Raw genomic sequence first — 23,077 nt, 5'->3', positions numbered from 1 at the left:
TTAACTTACAATCATAAAACTTACTAAACAATGTTGGTTATCATCAAATTATATTGAATAAGTTTACATTGCATATGTTGGAAAACCTTTGTTTTGATATATTAAGATAAATACACATTCTTAATATTTTTTTATGTTTCTTTTTGCAAAACCTTTTTTCTTTTTGAAATTTTTTATCTAATACCATTTTGCAAGAATTTTTTAAAAATATTTAGAATTTATTAATACAATATTGCAAGGATGGTAGAACTTACAATGTTACAAAGCATGTAGAATTGATTTATTTTAATATGTGATGATTTTGTAGAAATAAGCACTTATTGTTGCAATACCCAAGATCTAGGTTCAAAAGTTGGCATTTACTCCCCAGATCTCAAGTCCCCATCCGGTCCTATAGAAAACTGGAGTAACTTGTTTTCTGAAAAGTAAATCAATGCTTTGTAAGTTTAAGGGAAAGAATGGAATGTGGGGATTTACGTCCATCTATGTATGCATGATTGTATAAGTTAATAATCTCATCAAGGATCACACATGTTCATAAATTTCTTGAAAATAGTCAGGCATCTAACTTCACATATTACTTTGAGATAGCTAATCGTTTTAAAAATTGAAAATATCTTAAAAATAAATAAATGGCTTGAAATTTTGCCCATAACCAATAAAAATCATCATAATAGACGCGGCAAATTGTATTGTAAAAGGGTTAATCTTTCTAGAAGAGAATGATTAAACCACTAATACACTTCCCAATTAAGCAAACATGCACCTTTATAAGGAGTTAATGATAAGGGTGCAGTGTCTCCTTTCAGAGATCCAAGCAGTGCCACATTAATACAACATACATGAGAATCCAGTGGACATATTCACACAAGGGTCCTTGATCCGCTACAGTTGGAAAATTTGTTTGATCTTTCTTGAAAAGAAAATGAACTTAAAATTACAAGTACAGAAAATTAAACCACTAATGTGCTTCCCAATCAAAACAAGCATGCTGGTTGATCAAGAGTGGCAATGTCTCCATTTAGAGATCCAAGCAGTGCCCACATTGATATAACATAAATGACAATCCAATGGACATCTTCACATAAAAGTGTTCTTGACCTGATACAGATTGAGCTTACTTGAAGACAAATGGATAAAGCATGGCTCTTAACCAGTCTGTTAGCAATGGATTAATGAAGGACAACAACATGTGACCTGAACTTGTAACTTCTCTGGATATTTAAGGATTCCCTACTTCAAGTTTTCACCAAAGCCTCCAACTCCCATACTAGTGGGACAATAAATTTGGGAGAAATTTCTCATGAAACATCTTGAACCTATGATATGAGGAGAACTTCTAAAGAATCAAGAATCAGAAACGCAATTTTCAACTATTGAAGTGACTTGTTTGCTTGAGCAAAGGCTCAAACTAGCACTTATCACCACAAAGATGAATTGAAATAATTGCAAGATAATGACATTGAATATATGAAATATTTTACAGATAAATATACAACTCATGCCCAAAGAAGGCCATCAAAATCAATTTCAGAATTTAATACAGGGCTACCATCCAAGTTCTCATTTACTTCATTAACAATTTCTGACGAATTCACATAGGGCTCCAATAAATCAGGGGACCTTTCACATGCAATGCCATAGTCCTTCAAGATCTGAGGGGTTGCTGCTGAGGCTGCTTGTCGTTCCATGACTACAAGAAAGTTATCCTCCAACTCGAAAATCAGGTATTTATCATTGCATGCTACATGTGCACAGAAAAAGAATTAGCAGCGGTTCTTGACATGATATGGCATCATCAAACAAGAGAGGATGTGAGATCAAAGGAATGTGCTAAAAAGGTGCTTACAATCCACAATATGAGCTAGATGCCTTATATTTTTAATTTTGATCTCATTAAGCTTCAAGACCTGGTACAACATTAACAAATGAAACTTGTGTTAACGGATTATCTACACTGCTCATGAAAATTACCCATTAGCAAGTACATAAATAACCATGTGCATTCATATAGGAAAGGAGCAGTCACTTGCCTGTTGATTGCTCATGTCTTCATATCCAATATTAACGTCACTGGCCAATACCTGCTTTGCAAAATAATAGAACTCTTAACAAAAAGGAAACTAAGAATACCTAGATCTAAAGACACATCTTTCAATGCTCACTCATGATCACTTGCACAGCTGAGACACAAACCTGTGATAAGATAACCATCTGTTCCCCTTCAAATTTTGGCAAAGAGTACCGAGCTTTAGCCATGAGTTTTAACTGAATCACAAAAGCCATTAGCACTTGATGCATTAGCCAAATATTTAGTCACCGCATTAGGAATTCTTTTATAGGAAAAAGTACAAAATAACCAAATTTGAAGAATTGGCAATGTAGCGGTGAATCAAATTCAACCAAGCAAAGTTTTTTTTTTATATAATAATCATAAATGTTGAATTTTGAATGAAATTGCATTGAAAAAGACAATAGTTCAAGAGACCAATTCAAATTACTTCATAACTCTTGTATATATTATTGCTTGACATGAATACATATTTAAAACACTCCTTGAGAAGGAACTTGTTACCCTGCATGCTAAGAAACCGGATTTGTTCGCCACCCTCCCCCCTCCCATATCCCAAATCCCACGAATCAGACATGATTCTCTAGGACATGTGTCTGATTCTCGTGTCCAGTGTTTCCTAGAGCGTGTCCCAGCGTGTCCCAACGTGTCCTAGAGCGTGTTCCTGCGTGTCCTGGAGTACACCCATCTATCATTGTTGAAGATTGCAGATACACAGTTTGCCTCTTCATTCATCATGTTGAAGAGGTTGAGGGAGGTCAAGACTGCTCTTGGGGCCATGGTTATTTCAGAGTTTTGGTCTTTTTGGAGAAAGATAGATCAAGCAACCTCAAAAAGAGTCAAGGACATAGTGTTAGATGATGCTTGGTGGGAGAGGGTAGGTCTCACTATTAAGATCATGGACCGTATCATTGCTTTGCTACGATTTGTAGATACAGACCTACCCATACTAGGAGAGGTTTATGAGGGATGGTATTTCGTGATTGAGTCCATGAAGACCATTATTTTATAGAGTGAGTGCCTTGAGTATGTGTTATGAATTAAAAATTCCTAAACTAAAAAAAAATATCTCTCTCTCTCTCTCTATATATATATATAATTTAAATAATAACATAAATAAAACATAAATGATTAATTAATAAATTATTAAGTAAATTAAGTTAATAACACTTAATTAATATTGAAGTGACATCGATTCCAAAGGACATGTCTTTTTATTTTGGCATGGCCAATCAACTCCTATATAAGGAGAACTGCCATAGCCATGTATTAATCCAATTTCATTCAATTAATAAAATATTATATCTAATTATGTTTCAAAACATCAATGTATTTAAGCACTAAAAGTGTGAGCATGCAAATCGTATGTTTCATTGGTATCAGAGCCACCATTGCGCTGCTTCCGCTTATCGTACTCCGCATTTGTCCACACCTCCGTGCATTCCACCTTTTGTCAACTGTCCCGACTGCGTGCCTTCACCCTCCCCTATCTTGCTCATGTCACCGTGTTCCATTGTTGCAGCTGTCCCCACTTGCATCTGTTCTTCCGCCTACCATTTGCCTGCCGCCGCTATAAACCGTGCTCTTGCCATCATACCTAACTCCCATTGTGCCTTCCGCTCCACGCTGCTGTCAAGTTGACACTCACAACTACTCGTCCACGCCGTCACGTCCTCGTTGTGTCGTGCCACACCGCTGTATCAGCTCTGCAGTTCTCTGCCCACTCTCGCTGTATCATCTTCGTGCCCTACTGTCGTTGGTCCCCTCGCCCGGCTGCGCCCATCGTGCCTCCCCTCTGTCACGGTCATTGTTCGACCACAATTGCCATTGACTCAAATTGCTAATGGTCTCCCTTGTCCATGGGTAAGACGGTCAACAACGTCGGTCGATCACCCTCGTTTCGCTGTTAATCACATTAATTTAATTATATAAAAAAAATATTTAACAAATTTTTTTTTGGGTCTACAAGGAAAAAGATGAACAAACTAGGGAGCAGTAGTAACAGTGACGATGTAAAAAAAATCCAAGGACTCAATAAGATAAATAAGCACCTTGATAATGTCAAGAAGACAATTAGTAAACAAGACAAAATGGCCTACGATATCACAAAATTAAAAAGCATGATGAGCCAGCGTATGGGAAAGGACAATCCACCCTCAGCCACCCAGAGTCCCAAGACTCTGAAAGATGAATATTCTCCAAATCATGATTTCCTAATACACGAAAAGCCACGAATACCACAACTACACTTTGAAGGAAGTCAGTACTATACAAAGTTCCCCGAAAGAGACCACCTTAAAATTAAAAGAGAAATAGCAAAATACGATGGTAAGGACCATAAAGGCACCATTGTATGGGTAAATAAGATGGACGCCACTTTTGAAGCAAATCCACCAATAGGTGAACAAGAGAAGGTCATGACCGCATCCAACTACCTAGAAGCAGAAGCGTATGATTGGTCCCTGTGGTGGTCTACTAAATGTGCAGCTCGCTTGTTCAATTGGCAAAATTTTAAAAACGCCCTGCTAAAAAGGTTTCATGACGAAGAAGAGGATGTTGTATATGAGAGATTTGTTCACATCAAACAGAAAGGATCAATGGGGGAATACGCCCACGAATGGGAAGTATTAGCAGTAAGGCAAATATGATTCTCAGATGAAGAGCTATTAAAAATGTATTGTTGTGGCCTTAAGGATTACATTCAAGAAGAATTAAAATTATATAAACCCCAAACCATTGAAGAGGGCAGACATGCAGCCATAATTATTGAATGGAAATATAAACTCCATAAAGCACCATATGCTAGTAATGAAAAATCAAACAGCTACTCCAAGGGGAAGTCAAGTAAACTATCTTTAGAGAGCACTGGTAAGTACGTTCCACCACCAATGCGCAATGGAGGAAAACAACAATCTAGTGTTGAAAGGAAAAGGGATGGCAAATGTTGGACATGCGGAGATAAGTATTCCCCAAGGCACAAATGCACAATGCAAAAATTTTACATCTGCGCAGCCGAACAAGAAAAAGAATCTTCAGAAGATAGCTTCGACGAAGAAAACAATGAAGAAAATGACAACCCTAATCCAAATTCAGAAAAAGATATGCCGTGAATTTATCTAGTAGCCATCACAGGGATATCTTAGCCACAGACACTAAAGCTTAAGGGCTATATCAAGAAACAAAACGTTAACGTTGTAATAGACTCAGGAAGTGTAGGAATTTACAGGGTAAGTTCCATAGAAAGAACAGCAAGGGACACTGCTCACAGATCAGTACACTAATATTCTTGAAGTAGTTAAAACCCACAAAGAGGGAAATAGTCCACGGCCTGAGCCAACACGACCACTTCAGGCAATTTATTAATGTAAAAGAAAGAAAATTTACATAAGCTTCTCTCATGAATGGTCACCTTACAAATGACGCTCCATGCTCTTTAAATAGAGATCATGGACAAATCAGGTGTTAAGCCACAGATCAAGTGTCAATAATACCGAGGAGAGAATGAACCGTCGAATCACTTCATGTCTAGAACATATCGTGACCATCTGATTGTAAGTTACAAAAGTACATGGTAAAGAAACACACTTTACCTAACTCTACACTAGACCAAGTTATACTTAACTATTTCCTATGTGTCGGAATATCCTAACATCCCCCCTTAAGAACAACTTGGGATAGGATTGAAGGATGTACAAATATGACACAAAAGGAGAAGGAAGGAGGCAGTTGAGCCTAACCCCCCCCCCTAGTGATAACTTCTTGAACTCCAACCATAATTGAAGTTTAGTAAACTTCGCCTCTGTGAGAGCCTTTATAAAGATGTCAGCAACTTGACATCAGTCGAACAATATTGCACTTCAAGAACATGGTCATGAATGAGATTTTTGATGAAGTGCATGTGTAGTTCAATGTGTTTGTTGCGCTGATGTTGGACTAGATCTTTGCATAGTTGAATGGCACTTTGATTATCACACCAAAGTGTAGTCGGATGCTGCTGCTGAAAGCCAAACTTTGACAATAACTGACGAATCCACAGGGCTTCCTTACAAGCTTCTACAGCGCCACGATACTCTGCTTTTGTTGAAGAAAGAGAAATGGCACTTTGTTTCTTGCAAGCCCATGTAATAGGTCCAGAACCAAGAGTGAACACATAACCTGTAGTAGAATTCTGATCATCAGGGTCACCAGCCCAATCGGAATCAGTGAAACCAACCAATAGAGGAGATGCTTCTACACTGTAATGAATCCCAAACTGAATTGTACCTCGAACATAACGAAGTATTCTTTTAGCTGCTTTCCAATGACTTTCATGTGGGTTTTGCATAAACCATGCAATAAGGCCAACAACAAAGGAAGGTCAGGACGAGTATGGGTCAGTTACAAAAGTTTTCCTACAAGTTGATGGTATAAGGTAGCATCAACTTCACGGGAAGTACAAGTGATTGAAAGTTTGACTCTAGACTGAAAGGGAGAAGGGGTTGGTTTACAGTCTTCCATGTGAAAGTGGCGTAGAAGATCACAGGCATATTTGGACTGGGAAAGGGAAATATCTTCCTTGGATTGCAAGACTTGAAGACCAAGAAAATAATGCAAGTGTCCTAAGTCTGTCATTTCAAACTACTTTTTAAGGTTGGACTTCACATGGTTTATAAGGTTCGGATCACTACCAGTAAGGATAAGATCATCAACATAAAGAACAAGAATGATAAGAGACTTACCCACTTTTTTGGTGTAGACAGTATTGTTAGAATGACACCTAGAAAAGCCATTATTCAAAAGAAAGTTATCCATTTTGGTATACCAAACCCGAGGGGCTTGCTTGAGACCATAAAGGGATTTCTTAAGACGACATACAAGGCTAGAGTCTGTTTGTATAAAGCCAGGAGGTTGTTCCATATAGATTTCTTCATGCAAGTCCCCTTGCAAGAAGGCAGATTTAACATCCATCTGATGGAGTTCCCATTTGAAAGAGGCAGCAAGGGAAAGAACAAGGTGGATAGAGTTCATTTTGGCAACAGGGGATAAGGTTTCAGTATAGTCAATGCCTTCAACTTGTGAAAAACCCTTAGCAACAAGACAAGCTTTATGTTTATCAACTTTTCATCTAGTCCAAACTTGGTTCTATAAACCCATTTGCATCTAACAAGTTTTCGTCCCTTTGGAAGAGGAACAAGATCCCATGTATCATTTTCCAATAATGAATGATATTCTTCATTCATCGCTGCGTCCCAATCTGGATGACCTGGAGCTTCTGCATGTTAGGATATTCCGACACATAGGAAATAGTTAAGTATAACTTGGACTAGTGTAGAGTTAGGTAAAGTGTGTTTCTTTACTATGTATTTTTGTAACTTACAATCTGACGGTCACGATATGTAGTGATCTAATGGTTCATTCTCTCCTCGATATTACTGACATTTGATACATGGCTTAACCCCTGATTGGTCCATGATCTCTATTTAAAGAGCATGGAGGGTCATTTGTAGTGTAACCGTTCATGAGAGAAGCTTATGTAAACATTCATTCTTTTATTAATAAATTTCCTAAAGTGGTCGCATTGGCTCAGGCCGTGGACTGTTTCCCTCTTTGAGGGTTTTAACCACGTCAACAATATTGGTGTATTGATCTGTGATCTGTTTGTGAGCGGTGTCCTTTGGTGTTCTGTCTGAGGAACTTACCCTATAAATTCCTACATGGTATCAGAGCTATTTGAGGGCCGCATCTGTTGGTGATCCAAATCTGAAGCCGGTAGAACTGCATCCAATTGCCGTTTCCTAGATCTACTGTTTCTGACTGCTTTCGGGCCGAGAGGACTGCTGTATTGTGTTAGGAGCATCTGTTCCAGTGGGGAACCCCTTTTGTTTCACGTGAAAAGGTTTCTGGTAGCCCTAGCTATGTCATTTTTAAGATTTGGAGGTATACAGTTTTTATTTGCAGTTTCTAGTTATTTTCTCTCTGTTTATTTAGCTCATTGTTTTTTTTATTACCGGATCTATACCTTTCATTTCTGCGTATGCTCTTTGCCCTGGCACTCTGTGCGATCTGGGCAAATCAGAAATAGAGAGGAAGGATTTTTCTCATGCGTATGCTCTTTTCCGCCGCGCCTTAATGTGATCTCGGAAAATCAGAAACATTGAGGAAAATATCTAGTTTCTGGCTAAAGCTAACTTCAAGCCGTAAGGTTTGTTTTTTTTTGTATGTTCGTGTTGGGTTTTGTATTTTTTGTTTTGTAGGGAAAAAAGAGCTTTCTCAAGTAAGCACGCAGCCCAAAGCTTCAGTGACAAAAAAAAAAACCCCTTCCTCTTTTCCAAAAATTACTAACCTTTTAATCTAGCTCACTTGGTCCAAAGCTACTTTATGAGAGTAGAGGTATTGAGTTCAAATCCTTCTTGGTCCAAAGCTACTTTATTAGATTAAGTTTGGGAAGGGGGGGGGGATTTTTTTTAATATACCATTATCATTCATTTCCGCACATTCCCGCACTTCGTCGGCATCTTCAACAACTTTTCTTCAAAAAGCCATAACTTCTTCATCCGGAAGCCGTTTTCAGAGCCGTTCTATTTTTAATTAGCCTAGTTTTTCGAGATCTTTCCATTGGAGCACTTATTTTCAACATCTATAGCTTTAGTTTCTGTTAAAATGGAAAGTCCATGCCAAGTTATTCTTGACAGCACCAACTACTTCAAATGGTGGTCCTACATTGTGGATTTACTTAGAAGTAAAGGTCTTTACAGAATAGCCTCAGGTCAAGAAACCAAACCGAAAGATGAAGATAAGGCAGCTAAATGGGAAAATAGGCAAGATCAAGCACATGGGTTGATAGGGATGTTTATTTCTCCAGATCATGGATTCCATATTGCAGAACTTGATAATCCTGATGAAGCAATGAAACAAATCACTAAAGTTTTAGGAATTAAAAATGAACTTAGAGCCCATCAACTCGAAAATGAGTTGCTTACATTGGACCGCAATAATTTTTCTTCCATTGAAGATTTTTTGTCCAATTTCAAGACCCTTAGACTTCTCTTGGAAAGTGTTAAGGTTAAGAAAGAAGATAGTAACCTTATCTATTCCATTCTTACTAAGTTGGGACCAGCCTACTCTGTGTTTGTTTCCACCTTTCATTGTACAAGAGAAGCCTTCATTTCTCAAAGACAAGCCTACAAGTCCCCTTCTTTTGATTCCTTTTGTGATTCTTTAATAAGAGAACAAGAAAAACTCTTACACCTTGGTCTTCTTAATCTTGTAAACTCTTCTAAGAAAGCCTTAGCCAGCAACCAAATTCAAAGAATCCTAAGAAGTCATATCCTAAAAGGAATGGTCCTAAACCAAACAAGGGCCCTAAGCAATTCCAGTCTCAAAATGAAAAACCATTTCAACAAAATGATAAGGAAAATAAAAACAAAGGAAAAAAGACTAATAGACATTGCCACTTTTGTAATCGAGATGGCCACTTAGAATCCAAATGCTTTAAGAAGATGGAAGCCTTGGAAGCAGCAATGAAGAAGCATAACATCCATTTGGAACACTCTTCAACTTCAACTTCATCTTCACGAATAGCACTTTCTGCATGTGGTTGTCAAGCATCTCAGTCTGGCTATGCACTAAATGTATCTTCTTCTCATTCTCATGAGTGGCTCATTGATTCTGGAGCTTCTTATAACATGGCCAAAAACAGAGCCATGTTTTCTTTAAATGATTGTAACACTAAAAATATATATGTTGGTGATGATAGATATCTTAGTGTTGTAGGGACTGGAACTATTCATATAGACAATGGTCAATTTAATGATGTATTATGTGTTCCAACCTTATCCTGCAACCTTCTATTTGTATATCAAATAACTCATTCAAGTGAAGGTAAAATCGTTGAATTTTCACCTCACAATGTTGTAATTAAGGACCTAAGAGATCCTAGACAGATTTTAGCTACTAGCATTGCTGATGATTCTACAAGGTTGTATAATTTTAACAACTTTGGGTCATCAAATCTTCCCTCGGTATTTGTTGCTCATAACGATGAAGTGAGCAAACTTTGGCATGAGCGATTTGGTCACTTAAACTATCGCTCCCTTCAAAATCTATGTAAAGAAAATATGGTGACAGGTCTTCCAATGGTATCTTGCAGAGATGGTGTTTGTTCCGGATGTGTACTCAGAAAACATCATCGGGATAGTTTTGAAAAACATGCCTCTTGGCACGCCTCAGCCCCTTTACAGCTAGTGCATAGTGATTTATGTGGTCCACTTCTAGTTGTTTCATTCTCTGGCTACAAGTATTTCTTAACTTTCATTGATGATTTATCCAGACCCACTTGGGTATACTTCTTAAAACTCAAGAGTGAGGTATTTAAAATGTTCTTGGCCTTTAAGGCCTTTGTTGAAAAACAATTTGGACATCAAATTCTTTAGCTAAGATCTGATAATGGCGGAGAATATGTTAAAAACAAATTCATCAACTTTTGCACTGAGAATGGAATTCAAATTCAACATACTGTTCCATATACTCCACAACAAAATGGTGTAGCTGAAAGGAAGAATCGCACCTTAAAGGAAATGGCTAATTGTATGGTTCAATCTAAAGGACATAGTCTTACTTTTTGGGCAGAAGCAATTAACTGTGCAAATTACATAATAAATCACCCTCCTACTGAGGTTTTAAAGAATATCACTCCAGAAGAAGCATGGAGCTCAATTAAACCAGATGTAAGTCACTTTCGTGTTTTTGGAAGTGAAGCATGGGCCCATATTCCAAATGAGAAGCATAAAGCTTTAGAACCTAAGAGTGAAAAATGTATTTTTGTTGGATATTCTGAAGATGTCAAAGGATATAGACTTATTCCACTTAAGTCCAAAAATGTTATCATTAGAAGAGATGTAAAGTTTGCTGAAAATATATCGGCCTACGAGCCTAGTTCGACGGATGTGCCACCTCTCTCTATCTCTTCTACTTTTGAAAATATTTCTTCTTCAGATGATGAAAGCGAGGATGACAATCCTCCCCCACCTTCTCAGGATCCTCCTTCAGCTCCTCAGCTTCCAAAATGGGTCCTTGCTACTCGAGATGCAGCAGGTAATCTTGCCGGTGATCCTACAAATCAACGATGTACACATTCTCAGTTTGATAGAGCCTCTTCTTTACTGGCTCAAGCTTCAACGAATTATGATCCTGACACCTTTGCAGAAGCTTCAGGCCATCTAGATTGGGACGCAGCTATGAATGAAGAATATCGTACATTATTGGCAAATGATACATGGGATCTTGTTCCTCTACCAAAGGGACGAAAACTTGTTAGATGCAAATGGGTTTACAGAACCAACTATGGACCAGATGGGAAAGTTGATAAACATAAAGCTCGTCTTGTTGCTAAGGGTTTTTCACAAGTTAAAGGCATTGACTATACTGAAACCTTCTCCCCTGTTGCCAAAATGAACTCTATCCGCCTTGTTCTTTCCCTTGTTGCCTCTTTCAAATGGGAATTCCATCAGATGGATGTTAAATCCGCCTTCTTGCATGGGGACTTGCATGAAGAAATCTATATGGAACAACCTATTAGCTTTATACAAATAGACTCCAGCCTTGTATGTCGGCTTAAGAAATCCCTTTATGGTCTCAAGCAAGCTCCTCGGGCTTGGTATGCCAAAATGGATAGCTTTCTTTTAGAATCTAGCTTTTCTAGGTGTCATTCTGACAATACTGTCTACACCAAAAAAGTGGACAAGTCTCTTATCATTCTTGTTCTTTATGTCGATGATCTTATCCTCACTAGTAGTGATCCCAACCTTATCAACCATGTGAAGTCCAGCCTTAAAAAGAAGTTTGAAATGACAGACTTAGGACACTTGCATTATTTTCTTGGTCTTCAAGTCTTGCAATCCAAGGAAGGTATTTCCCTTTCCCAATCCAAGTATGCTTGTGATCTTCTACGCCATTTTCACATGGAAGATTGTAAGCTAGCCCCTTCTCCCTTTCAGTCTGGAGCCAAACTTTCAGTCACTTGTACTTCCCCTGAGTTGATGCTACCTTATACCGTTAACTTGTAGGAAAACTTTTGTATCTGACCCATACTTGTCCTGACCTTTCCTTTGTTGTTGGCCTTATTGCTCGGTTTATGCAAAACCCACATGAAAGTCATTGGAAAGCAGCTAAAAGAATACTTCATTATGTTCGAGGTACAGTCCAGTTTTGGATTCATTATAGTGCATAAGCATCTCCTCTATTGGTTGGTTTCACTGATTCTGATTGGGCTGGTGACCATGATGATCGGAAGTCCACTGCAGGTTATGTGTTCACTCTTGGTTCAAGACCTATTACATCGGCTTGCAAGAAACAAAGTGCCATTTCTCTTTCTTCAGCAGAAGCAGAGTATCGTGGGGCCGTAGAAGCTAGTAAGGAATCCCTGTGGCTTCGTCAGATCCTATCAAAGTTTGGCTTTCAGCAGCAGCATCCGACTACACTTTGGTATGATAATCAAAGTGCCATTCAACTATGCAAAGATCCAGTCCAACATCAGCGTAGCAAACACATTGAACTGCACATGCGCTTCATCAAAAAGCTCATTCACGACCATGTTCTTGAAGTACAATATTGTTCAACAGATGATCCAGTTGCGGACATCTTTACAAAGCTCTCACAGAGGCGAAGTTTACTAAACTTCGATTTATGGTTGGGAGATCAGGAAGTTGTCACTAAGGGAGGATAAGCTCTAATGCCTCCTTCCTTCTCCTATTGTGTCATATTTGTACATCCTTCAATCCTATCCCAAGTTGTTCTTAAGGGGGGATGTTAGGATATTCCGACACATAGGAAATAGTTAAGTATAACTTGGTCTAGTGTAGAGTTAGGTAAAGTGTGTTTCTTTACTATGTACTTTTGTAACTTACAATCCGATGGTCACGATATGTAGTGATTCGATGGTTCATTCTCTCCTCGGTATTACCGACACTTGATCCATGGCTTAACACCTGATTGGTCCATGATCTCTATTTAAAGAGCATGGAGGGTCACTTGTAGTGTAACCGTTCATGAGAGAAGGTTATGTAAATTTTCATTCTTTTATTAATAAATTGCCTGAAGTGGCCGTGTTTGCTCAGGCCGTGGACTATTTCCCTCTTTCAGGGTTTTAACCACATCAACAATACTGGTGTATTGATCTGTGATCTGTTTGTGAGCGGTGTCCTTTGGTGTTCTGTCTGAGGAACTTACCCTGTAAATTCCTACATTGCAAAGGTGTCAGGATCATAATTCGCTGAAGCCTGAGCCAATAAAGAAGAGGCTCTATCAAACTGAGAACGTGTACGTTGCTGATATGTAGGATCACCTACAAGAGCACCTGCTGCATCCCAAGTAGCACAGACCCATTTTGGAAGCTGAGGAGCTGAAGGAGGATCCCGAGAAGGTGGGGGAATTTGTCATCATCCGAAGAAGAAATATTTTCAAAAGTAGAAGGGATAGAGAGAGGTGGCACATCCACCGAACTAGGCTCGTAGGCTGATATATTTTCAACAAACTTTACATCTCTTTTAATGATAACATTTTTGGATTTAGGTGGAAGAAATATATATCCTTTGACATCTTCAGAATATCCAACAAAAATACATTTTTCATTGTTAGGTTCTAAGGCTTTATGTTTTTCACCTGGAATATGGGCCCATGCTTCACTTCAAAAAACACGAAAATGACTTACATCTGGTTTAATTGAGCTCCATGCTTCTTCTAGAGTGATATTCTTTACAACAATGTAGGAGTGCGATTTACTATGTGATTTGCATAGTTAATTGCTTCTGCCCAAAAATTAAGACTATGTCCTTTAGATTGAAGCATACAATTAGCCATTTCCTTTAAGATGCGATTCTTTCTTTCAGCTACACCATTTTGTTGTGGAGTATATGGAACAATATGTTGCATTTGAATTCCATGCTCACTGCAAAAGTTGATGAATTTGTTGTTAACATATTCTCCGCCATTATCAGATCTTAGCCTAAGAATTTGATGTCCATATTGTTTCTCAACAAAGGCCTTAAAGGCCAAGAACATGTTAAATATTTCACTCTTGAGTTTTAAGAAGTATACCCAAGTGCGTCTGGAGAAATCATTAGTGAAAGTTAAGAAATACTTGTAGCCAGAGAATGAAACAACTGGAAGTGGACCACATAAATCACTATGCACAAGTTGTAAAGGGGTTGAGGCATGCCAAGTGGCACGTTTTTCATAACTATCCCGATGATGTTTTCCGAGTACACATCCGAAACAAACACCATCTTTGCAAGATACTATAGGAAGACTTGTCACCATATTTTCTTTACATAGATTTTGAAGGGAGCCATAGTTTAAGTGACCAAATCGCTCAAGCCAAAGTTTGCTCACTTCATCATTATGAACAACAAATACTGAGGGAAGAGTTGATGACCCAAAGTTGTTAAACTTATACAACCTTGTAGAATCATCAGCAATTCCAGTAGCTAAAATCTGTCTAGGATCTCTTAGGTCATTAATTACAACATCGTGAGGTGAAAATTCAACGGTTTTACCTTCACCTGAATGAGTCATCTGATATACAGATAGATGGTTGCAGGAGAAGGTTGGAACACACAATACATCATTAAATTGACCATTGTCAAGATGAATAGTTCCAGTCCCTTCAACACTAAGAGATCTATCATCACCAACATATATATTTTTGGTGTTACAATCATTTAAAGAAGAAAACATGGCTTTGTTTTTGGCCATGTGATAAGAAACTCTAGAATCAATGAGCCACTCATGAGAATGAGAAGAAGAAGATACATTTAGTGCATAACCAAACCGAGATGCTTGACAAACACATGCAGAAAGTGTTATTCCTGAAGATGATATTGAAGTTGAAGAGTGTTCCAAATGGATGTTATGCTTCTTCATTGTCGCTTCCAAGGCTTCCATCTTCTTAAAGCATTTGGATTCTAAGTGGCCATCTCGATTTACAGAAGTTGCAATGTCTATCAGTCTTCTTCCCTTTTTTTTCATTTGCCTTATCATTTTGTTGAGACTGAAAGTGCTTAGGACCCTTGTTTGGTTTGGAATTATTCTTTTTAGGATACTGCTTCTTAAGATTCTTTGAATTTGGTTGTTGCTGGGCTGCTAAGGCTTTTTTAGAAGAGTTTCCAGTATTAAGAAGACCAAGATGTAAGAGTTTTTCTCAGTGTTGCAGGAAGCGCCCCCCCCCCCCGCTCCGAAGCTCGGAAGCGCGCCTCGTACGGAAGCGCCGTACGAAGCGCCTTCCGAAGCGCGCTTCGGAAATTAGGAAGCGCGATTCCTAAAAAAAATTGCGCTTCCTGGTTTTTCCGAAGCGCCAGCTCCGAAGCGCGCTTCGGGCCGCCGAAGCGCCACGCTTCGGAGCAGGAAGCGTGCGCTTCACGCACGCTTCCGTACGCTTCGGCGGAAAGGGGCGCGCCCAAGAGAAAAACAATTTTTTTTTTAATTTTTTTTTAAAGTTAAGTTAACTAAAGCTTAAGGGAGTGGGTTAGGGTGAGGTTAGAGTGAGTTTAAGGTGAGGAATGAAAAGAATAAAACCCCCATTCATTCCTCATTTTCTCACTTTGAGTTTATGAGAGTTGGAGAAGAGAAGAGAGGAGAGGAGAAGAGAAGAGAGGAAAGGAGAGGAGAAGAGAGGAGAGCTTGGAGGAGTGAAGAAGGAGGAGCTAGGAGAAGGAGGAGGAGCTTGGAGCAAGAGCTTGGAGGACTTCATCTACAAGAGCTAAAGAGGTAAGTTCAAACCCCAAACTCCCTTGTTTTTTTGAAAAAAAATTTGTATTTTTCTCCTCCCTCTCCTACTCTTTCCCATTGTTTCTACTTGCTCCTTTATTTACAGGTTGCCGTTGTCCACCACCTATATCCATATTCCAAGATGGTGTTCTTTTGGCTTCTATGTATCATTCCACTCTTGGTTTTAATGATGGCAAGGGTGAGGAATAGAAGGGAAGAAACAGAAGAGGACATTGGTGATGGTCCTAATAGTAGTGACCCAATGTATGATGAGGAGGAAGGGTTTGAAGAGGAAGGGGATGAACTTGAAGGGGACACTGAAACACAAGATGGGAAAGCTACATCAACACCCTTGTGGAACTATGTGACCAAACTTGATGGGGAAAGGGTGGTGGATCTTACAAATTTGTGTGCCCTCATGGTTGTCATGGAGGAAAACCATATTGTGGTTCATATACCCGTCTGAGGAGGCATCTTTGTGGGGTGCTGGACAGTGATGAAAAAATGGGTTCTGTGGGGGTACAAATTTGCCCAAACATTTCAACTGAAGAAAGAAGAAAATACATCCAAATAGAGATGGCTACACAACAAAAAAACAAGAAACAAAAAACTCATTCTGAATCAAGTGCAACCTCTAAATTTGGTAGTTGCTCATCTCCTCATGGTACTTCTGCAAGTTCTGGAGGTAGAAGAACAATAGGGGATTTCCTTAATGTTGCTGGGAGGGATGATGTGGATGGAAAGATAGTCCGTTTTCTTTGTGCTTGCGGTGTACCATTCAATGTGCTTTGCTCTCCCTATTGGCATGACATGGTAAAGGCCATCAATGAAGCCCCAAAAGGATACAATGCCCCCAACTATGAGAAAGCTAGAACAGTGTTATTAGAAAGAGAAAAAGCTAAGGTTCAAAGAACTTTGACACGTTTTACAAATGAGTGGGTAGATTTTGGGGTATCCATTGTATCAGATGGGTGGACAAATATTAGAAACCAACATTTGATAAATGTTCTTGGTGTTTCTTCTAGTGGTGCAGTATTTATTGCATGTCATGACTCCTCCTCCATCACTGCAACTGCACAAAACATTGCAGATCTCCTATTGAAATCAATCAAAGATGTTGGTCCGAATAATGTGGTTCAAGTGATCACAGATAATGCAGCAAATTGTAAGGCAGCAGGAAAAATTATTGAGCGTACTCATCCACACATCTTTTGGTCTGGGTGCCTGGTTCACACATTGAACCTTTTGATGCATGATATTGTGAAACACAAAGAATGTGGGTGGATTGCTGAGGTTTACAGGAAAGGGAAGCAACTCATTAAATTCATCACAGGGCATACAAGGGTAAACTACTTCTATGGCACTTACTCCAAGTTGCAATTGCTTAAAATTGCAAAGACAAGATTTGCTAGTTATTACCTCACCTTTAGGCGGCTAGTGAAGGTGAGACAAGCTTTAACTAATCTGGTGTGTGCTGAAACATGGGATGAAATTAACACTGACACAGATGGTGCTAATGCAGTCAAGGACATTGTTCTTGACAGTTACTTTTGGTCACAGGTTAAATATGTTTTGCAATTCACCAAACCAATTTATTACATGATCAAGTTTGCAGATTCAGATCGACCAGTAATTGGGGAGGTGTATGAGCAAATGGATAGCATGTTGGGGCAGATTAAAGACATTGTTGAGCCTAGAGATACCACCTTGTACAATTATATTCGTGTAGAGGTGCAAAACCGATGGGAAATGCTAAATATTCCATTGCATGCATTAGCATATGTTTTGACACCTAAATACTATCATCCATCATGGCTTTCAACACCAGCACCTGGGGGGGGAAGCAGGAAGAAACCACACCAAGATCAAGAGGTTCACCAAAAATATATGGCTGCATTGAGTAAATTAATCCCTGATGAGGAGGACGCTGCATTGGTACGGAGACAGGTGAGCAACTATACGCTCAACACTGGTCCATTTGGGAGCATGCATGCAATTAAAGATCGAGAGACTTTTTCTGCTCTTGAGTGGTGGAACATGCATGGAGGGGGTACTCCACTTCTACAGAGTTTGGCATTGCGGGTGCTATCACAGGTGGTAAACACTTCTTCTGCAGAGAGGTGTTGGAGCTCTTATTCTTTCATCCACAGTGTTAAAAGGAACAGGTTGAGTTTAGACCGGGCAGAGAGCTTGGTTTATGTTCATTACAACTTGCGATTGTTGTCCCATTACTGTGAAGATGCAAAGTCTAATAAAGACTTGTTGATTTGGGACAAGAATCCAGAGGAGCCCAATTTGGAGGATGGAGTGTTGCGACTAGAGAAATTAGAGGATGCTCTTTTCCAGGTATGTCCATTGTGGTATTAATTTTCCAATTTTCCCTTATAAAGCATTTCTCTAATTCATGTTTTTAATTTTTTTGTTAACTAGTGTTTTTTTTTTGCATGAATTTTTTGAGCGATTCTAGGATGATGATGACCGTGTTGATATGCCACCACCCCCATCTGGTCCCTTGGTTCCTAGGTTCCATGGTTCAACACCAACAGCAGGGGGTTCTTCTTCATCAGTTTCAGTGCCACGACTTCCACAGGCACCATCTTCTTCATTGCCACCACGTTCTATTCGTGGTGGAAGGAGGAGAGATTAGTAGATATATTCACAATCTACTACTTTTTGTCATAGATTACTCATTAGACTTGTAGACTTGTGAATTTGAATTTTGAACCTTTTTGGCTTGGCGGTGACCAAGTGACATATTTTGTAAACATTATTATTTGAATTTTGGACATGACAAATGTTGACAGTTGCTCACTTGCTAGATAAATCATAATATGCTCTATGTTTTATGTTTTATAATATGCTTAAATGTTTTATGTTTTATAATATGCTTAAAAATTTGATGTATGTTTGTAATAGTTAGAATATAGATGATTGTTGTACATACTAGTAACTACAATGGAATCATGGATGCCATATCTATCTTGATTTATGCAAAAATATGCATGTTTTCATGTCTTCTACAATTAATTTGGTATTTGGGATGTTTGTTTTGAGTATAAATGCAAAAAAGTATAAAAATATATATATATATATAGCAGACGCTTCCGCGGACGCTTCGCTTCCTAGATTTTTGGAAAATGACGCTTCCGCGCTCCCGCTTCCGCTTCCGCGCTTCCGCTTCGCTCCCGCTTCGTGCAACATTGGTTTTTCTTGTTCTCTTAATAAAGAATCACAAAAGTCGTCAAAAGAGGGGGACTTGTAGGCTTGTCCTTGAGAAATAAAGGTTTCTCTAGTAGAAAGGAAGGTGGAAACAAACACAAAATAGGCTGGTCCTAACTTAGTAAGAATAGAATAGATAAGGTTACTATCTTTTTTCTTAACCTTAACATTTTCCATGAGAAGTTTAAGGGTCTTGAACTTGGACAAAAAATCTTCAATGGAAGAAAAATTATTGGAGTCCAACGTAAGCAACTCATTTTCAAGTTGATGAGCTCTAATTTCATTTTTAATTCCAAAAACTTTATTGAGATGTTTCATTACTTCATCAGGAGTATCAAGTTCTGTGATATGGAATCTAAAGTTTGGAGAAATAGACATCCCTATCAATCCATGTGCTTGATCTTGCTTATTTTCCCATTTGACTGCCTTATCTTCATCTTTAGGTTTAGATTCTTGGCCTGAGACTATTCTATAAAGACCTTTAACTTGGCATGGACTTTCCATTTTAACAGAAAATAAAGTTGTAGATGCTGAAACCAAGTGTTCCAATAGAAATATCTCGAAAAATTAGGTCGATTAAAAAAAAAGACTCTGAAAACGGGTTCCTGATGAAAAAGTTATGGCTTTTTGAAGAAAAGTTGTTGAAGATGCCAACGAAGTATGTGAATGTGCGGAAGTGAATGATAATGTTATATTTAAAAAAAAAATCCCCCCTCTTTCCAAACTTAATCTAATTAGCTCACTTTTAAAAAAAATTATGTGACCCACTTTTATAAATAAGTGAAATTCACTTTTACAATGGTACTTTATGAGCTACCCACTAAATTGTAACTTAAATAAAAAATAAAGAGACTTTAGAATTATAAGTGACTCACTTTTTATAATGGGTGAGAACACTTTTACATAAAGTAACTTTAAAACATAAGTTACATGTGCTTTTTGAAAAAGTAACTCAACAAAAAGCAAGCCTTGAACCCAAGACCTCTATTCTCATAAAGTAACTTTGGACCAAATGAGTTAATTTAAAAGGTTAGTAATTTTTGGAAAAAAGGAAGGGTTTTTTTTTTTTGTCGCTGAATCTTTGGAGTGCGTGCTTACTTGAGAAAACGATTTTTCTCTACAAAACAAAAAACCACACAACCCAAAACGGACATGCAAACAAAAGCCAAACCTTACAGCTTGAAGTTAAATTTCGCCGGAAACTATATATTTTCCTCAATATTTCTGATTTTCCGAGATCACACTAAGGTGCGTCGGAAAAGAGCATATGCATAAGAAAAATCCTTCCTTTTTGTTTCTGAGTTGCCCAGATCGCACAGAGTCATGACGCAAAGAGCATATGCAGAAATGAAAGATATAGATCCGCTAATAAAAAACAGAGATAAATAACTAAAACTGCAAATAAAGACTGTATACCTCCAGATCATGCGAAAACCTTTTCGCATGAAACGAAAGAGGTTCCTCACTGTAACAAATGCTCCTAACACAATAGCGCAGTCCTCTCGACGCGAAAGTGGTCAAAAACAGTAGATCTCAGAAACATTAGTCGGATGCAGTTGTACCGACTTCAAATTTGGATCACCAACGGATGTAGCCATAAACCTGGCTCTAATACCATGTAGGAATTTACAGGGTAAGTTCCTTAGATAGAACACCAAGGGACACCGCTCACAAGAAGATCACAGATCAGTACACTAGTATTCTTGATGTGATTAAAACCCTCAAAGAGAGAAACAGTCCACAGCCTGAGCAAACGCAGCCACTTCAGGCAATTTATTAATGTAAAAGAAAGAAAATTTACATAAGCTTCTCTCATGAACGGTCACCTTACAAATGACGCTCCATGCTCTTTAAATAGAGATCATGGACCAATCAGGTGTTAAGCCACAAATCAAGTGTCGGTTATACCAAGGAGAGAATGAACCGTCAGATCACTTCATGTCTAGAACATATCGTGACCGTCGGATTGTAAGTTACAAAGGTACATAATAAAGAAACACACTTTACCTAACTCTACACTAGACCAAGTTATACTTAACTATTTCCTATATGTCGAAATATCCTAACAGGAAGTACGCACAACTTTGTAGATGTCAATGTTGCAAAAGACTGAACAGTTTTGCTTACCCTATAGTAGATTTAAAAGTTATGGTGGCAAATGGAAAACGAATAGATGGAGTAGGAAAGTGCCATAAAGTCAAAATGCAACTAAACGAATATGAAATGGAGTTCAGCTTTTACATAGTCCCCCTAGGAGGAGTATGTTGATTTCTGGTAGCATCGGATGTGCTCTAAGTCTCAAATTTTGCAGGGAGGCTTAGACGCATGCATTCTCCAATACCCAGAAATCATTTTGGGAAATTCCACCTAGAGACAGTTTTATTAAAATAATTAATTATTTTTAATGGGACCTTAAGTCTAAACTTAGGAAATTAAAATAATTAATGGGTATTAATCTAAACTGTGGGTGAAACTTCTAGAAGAAGGCGAAGATCAAGTCAATATGATCCTAGCCATAGATTAAAATCTAATCTGGGTCGTTGATTGATCACCGAGAGGATTATAAGAAAAGGTTTGATAGGCACTTGTAGAACACATTGAGTGAAGATCAGGAGATCGATTTTCTAAAGCAGAGCAGCTATCAAAAAGAATTTCGAAGTGATCTTTTGCAGTGAGGGGCAGAGATAGTATCCGGAAGAGGGAAGTTTTCCTGGGCCGGAGAGTACAAGACAGAGAGGGCAGAACGACGTCTAGAGAGAGGTTGACATTGGCCCATGCAGAGCTGACGCAGTGGTAGCACAGAGCCTAGAGGGAGATTGAATTCTTGCTAAAGAAATCGAGTTTCCAAAGCCGGGAGCTGGGGTGTAAGACCACAAGGCAAAAAATTGAAGTTTCTAGGAAACTTTGATGCAGAAACTACATAGGTTTGACATAGAAGGGACGCAGAGCCTCCTTCCAGCGAGATCAAGGTCATATTCTTCCAGTGATAGGTTGAGATCATCTCACTATTTGTTCTGTCTAGTTTCTCTCTGTATTAGATAGCGAGTTAGGCTTTCAATGAATTGTACTCAAATTTACTGCTGCATAATAATAAAATCCTCAGAGCTGCTGCACCGGTTTTCCCGCATTGGGTTTTTCTGGGGACTTTTGTCTAAAAATAACAGTGTCATTGTGTTGTATATATTTCCTGTTTAGTTTATTGTTTCTGCTTATAAATTTAAATGGTGTAGGCTACAGTGTATTAGTTTCGCTATTTACTGTAGGAAATAGTAAGTAACTTGATTAAAAAATTAACAAGTAGGAGAAATTTAATTAGTTGCTGTAGTAGGAATTTGTTTTAGGAATACAATGGTTGCAAACACTAGGCATGTATTTGGCAAATCACCAAAAGCAGTTCATTAAATTCAAAATAGATGGAAGGAAGTATAAGTTGTTTGAGTCCCTGATAAATTATGGTATGTTCTATGGTTAGAGAAATTTACTTCAATTTCTTCTTATTAGCCCAATGTCAATTCTTAGTAGCAATCACATTAACATATAAGTAGAATGCTGATAGAATATAAATAAAATCGACAAAAGACAAGCCAAGACAAGGGACACAAGATGTGGCAGCTAGCTAGGGACAAACCCCAATGTTGGGAAACCCTTTGATCAATTCTTCTATATTCTTCAATAATTCGATAGAGAGAGAGAGATAGTACACTATCACAAATCTGTTATTCAAAACAGCAGCAACATAAATCAAATCAGCAAGGTCAAAGCTGGTCAAACAGCTCACCAATGACCTTAAGATATCCTAGGAGAACTCGGTCTCCAACAACAAGTATGTGCAGCCCAAAACAGTCCAAGTAAGAGGGGCAAATCAGCAATGAAAGCTACAACAACCTGCAGCCAGCCCTAACTAGTCAACGCTGTCCCAAATCAGCCCTCCAAAAGTCAACGCAGCACTTCGTCTAGCCTAGGAGAGGCTGCCCATGTAAATTCATAGTCAAAGAGGGTAAGACGCTGGTCAAAGAAGCCCTAAATCACCCCAAACAGATGGTTGTA

The 23,077-nt window shown here is 38.5% G+C and overlaps 1 protein-coding gene across 1 annotated transcript in view; it reads right to left on the bottom strand.

Moving 5' to 3' along the window:
- Positions 1-1,437: 1,437 nt before the first annotated feature.
- Positions 1,438-23,077, bottom strand: part of LOC149203431 (protease Do-like 2, chloroplastic) — a 327,931-nt gene continuing 306,291 nt past the window's right edge. The window contains exons 9-12 of the mRNA XM_089401873.1: positions 2,197-2,268; positions 2,034-2,084; positions 1,850-1,910; positions 1,438-1,744 (exon numbers count right to left, since the gene is read on the bottom strand). Of these exons, the coding sequence (XP_089257999.1) occupies positions 1,500-1,744; positions 1,850-1,910; positions 2,034-2,084; positions 2,197-2,268 (429 nt within the window). The 3' untranslated portion in view covers positions 1,438-1,499. The remainder of the gene's footprint in view (positions 1,745-1,849; positions 1,911-2,033; positions 2,085-2,196; positions 2,269-23,077) is intronic.

This window comes from Pinus tabuliformis, chromosome 2_1 (assembly GCF_031772625.1).
Source record: "Pinus tabuliformis cultivar Carrire ecotype Pingquan chromosome 2_1, CPIR1, whole genome shotgun sequence".
Lineage (NCBI taxonomy): Eukaryota > Viridiplantae > Streptophyta > Pinopsida > Pinales > Pinaceae > Pinus > Pinus tabuliformis.
The sequence above is the reverse complement of the archived record's forward strand: the minus strand, read 5'-3'. Positions and strand labels throughout refer to the sequence as shown.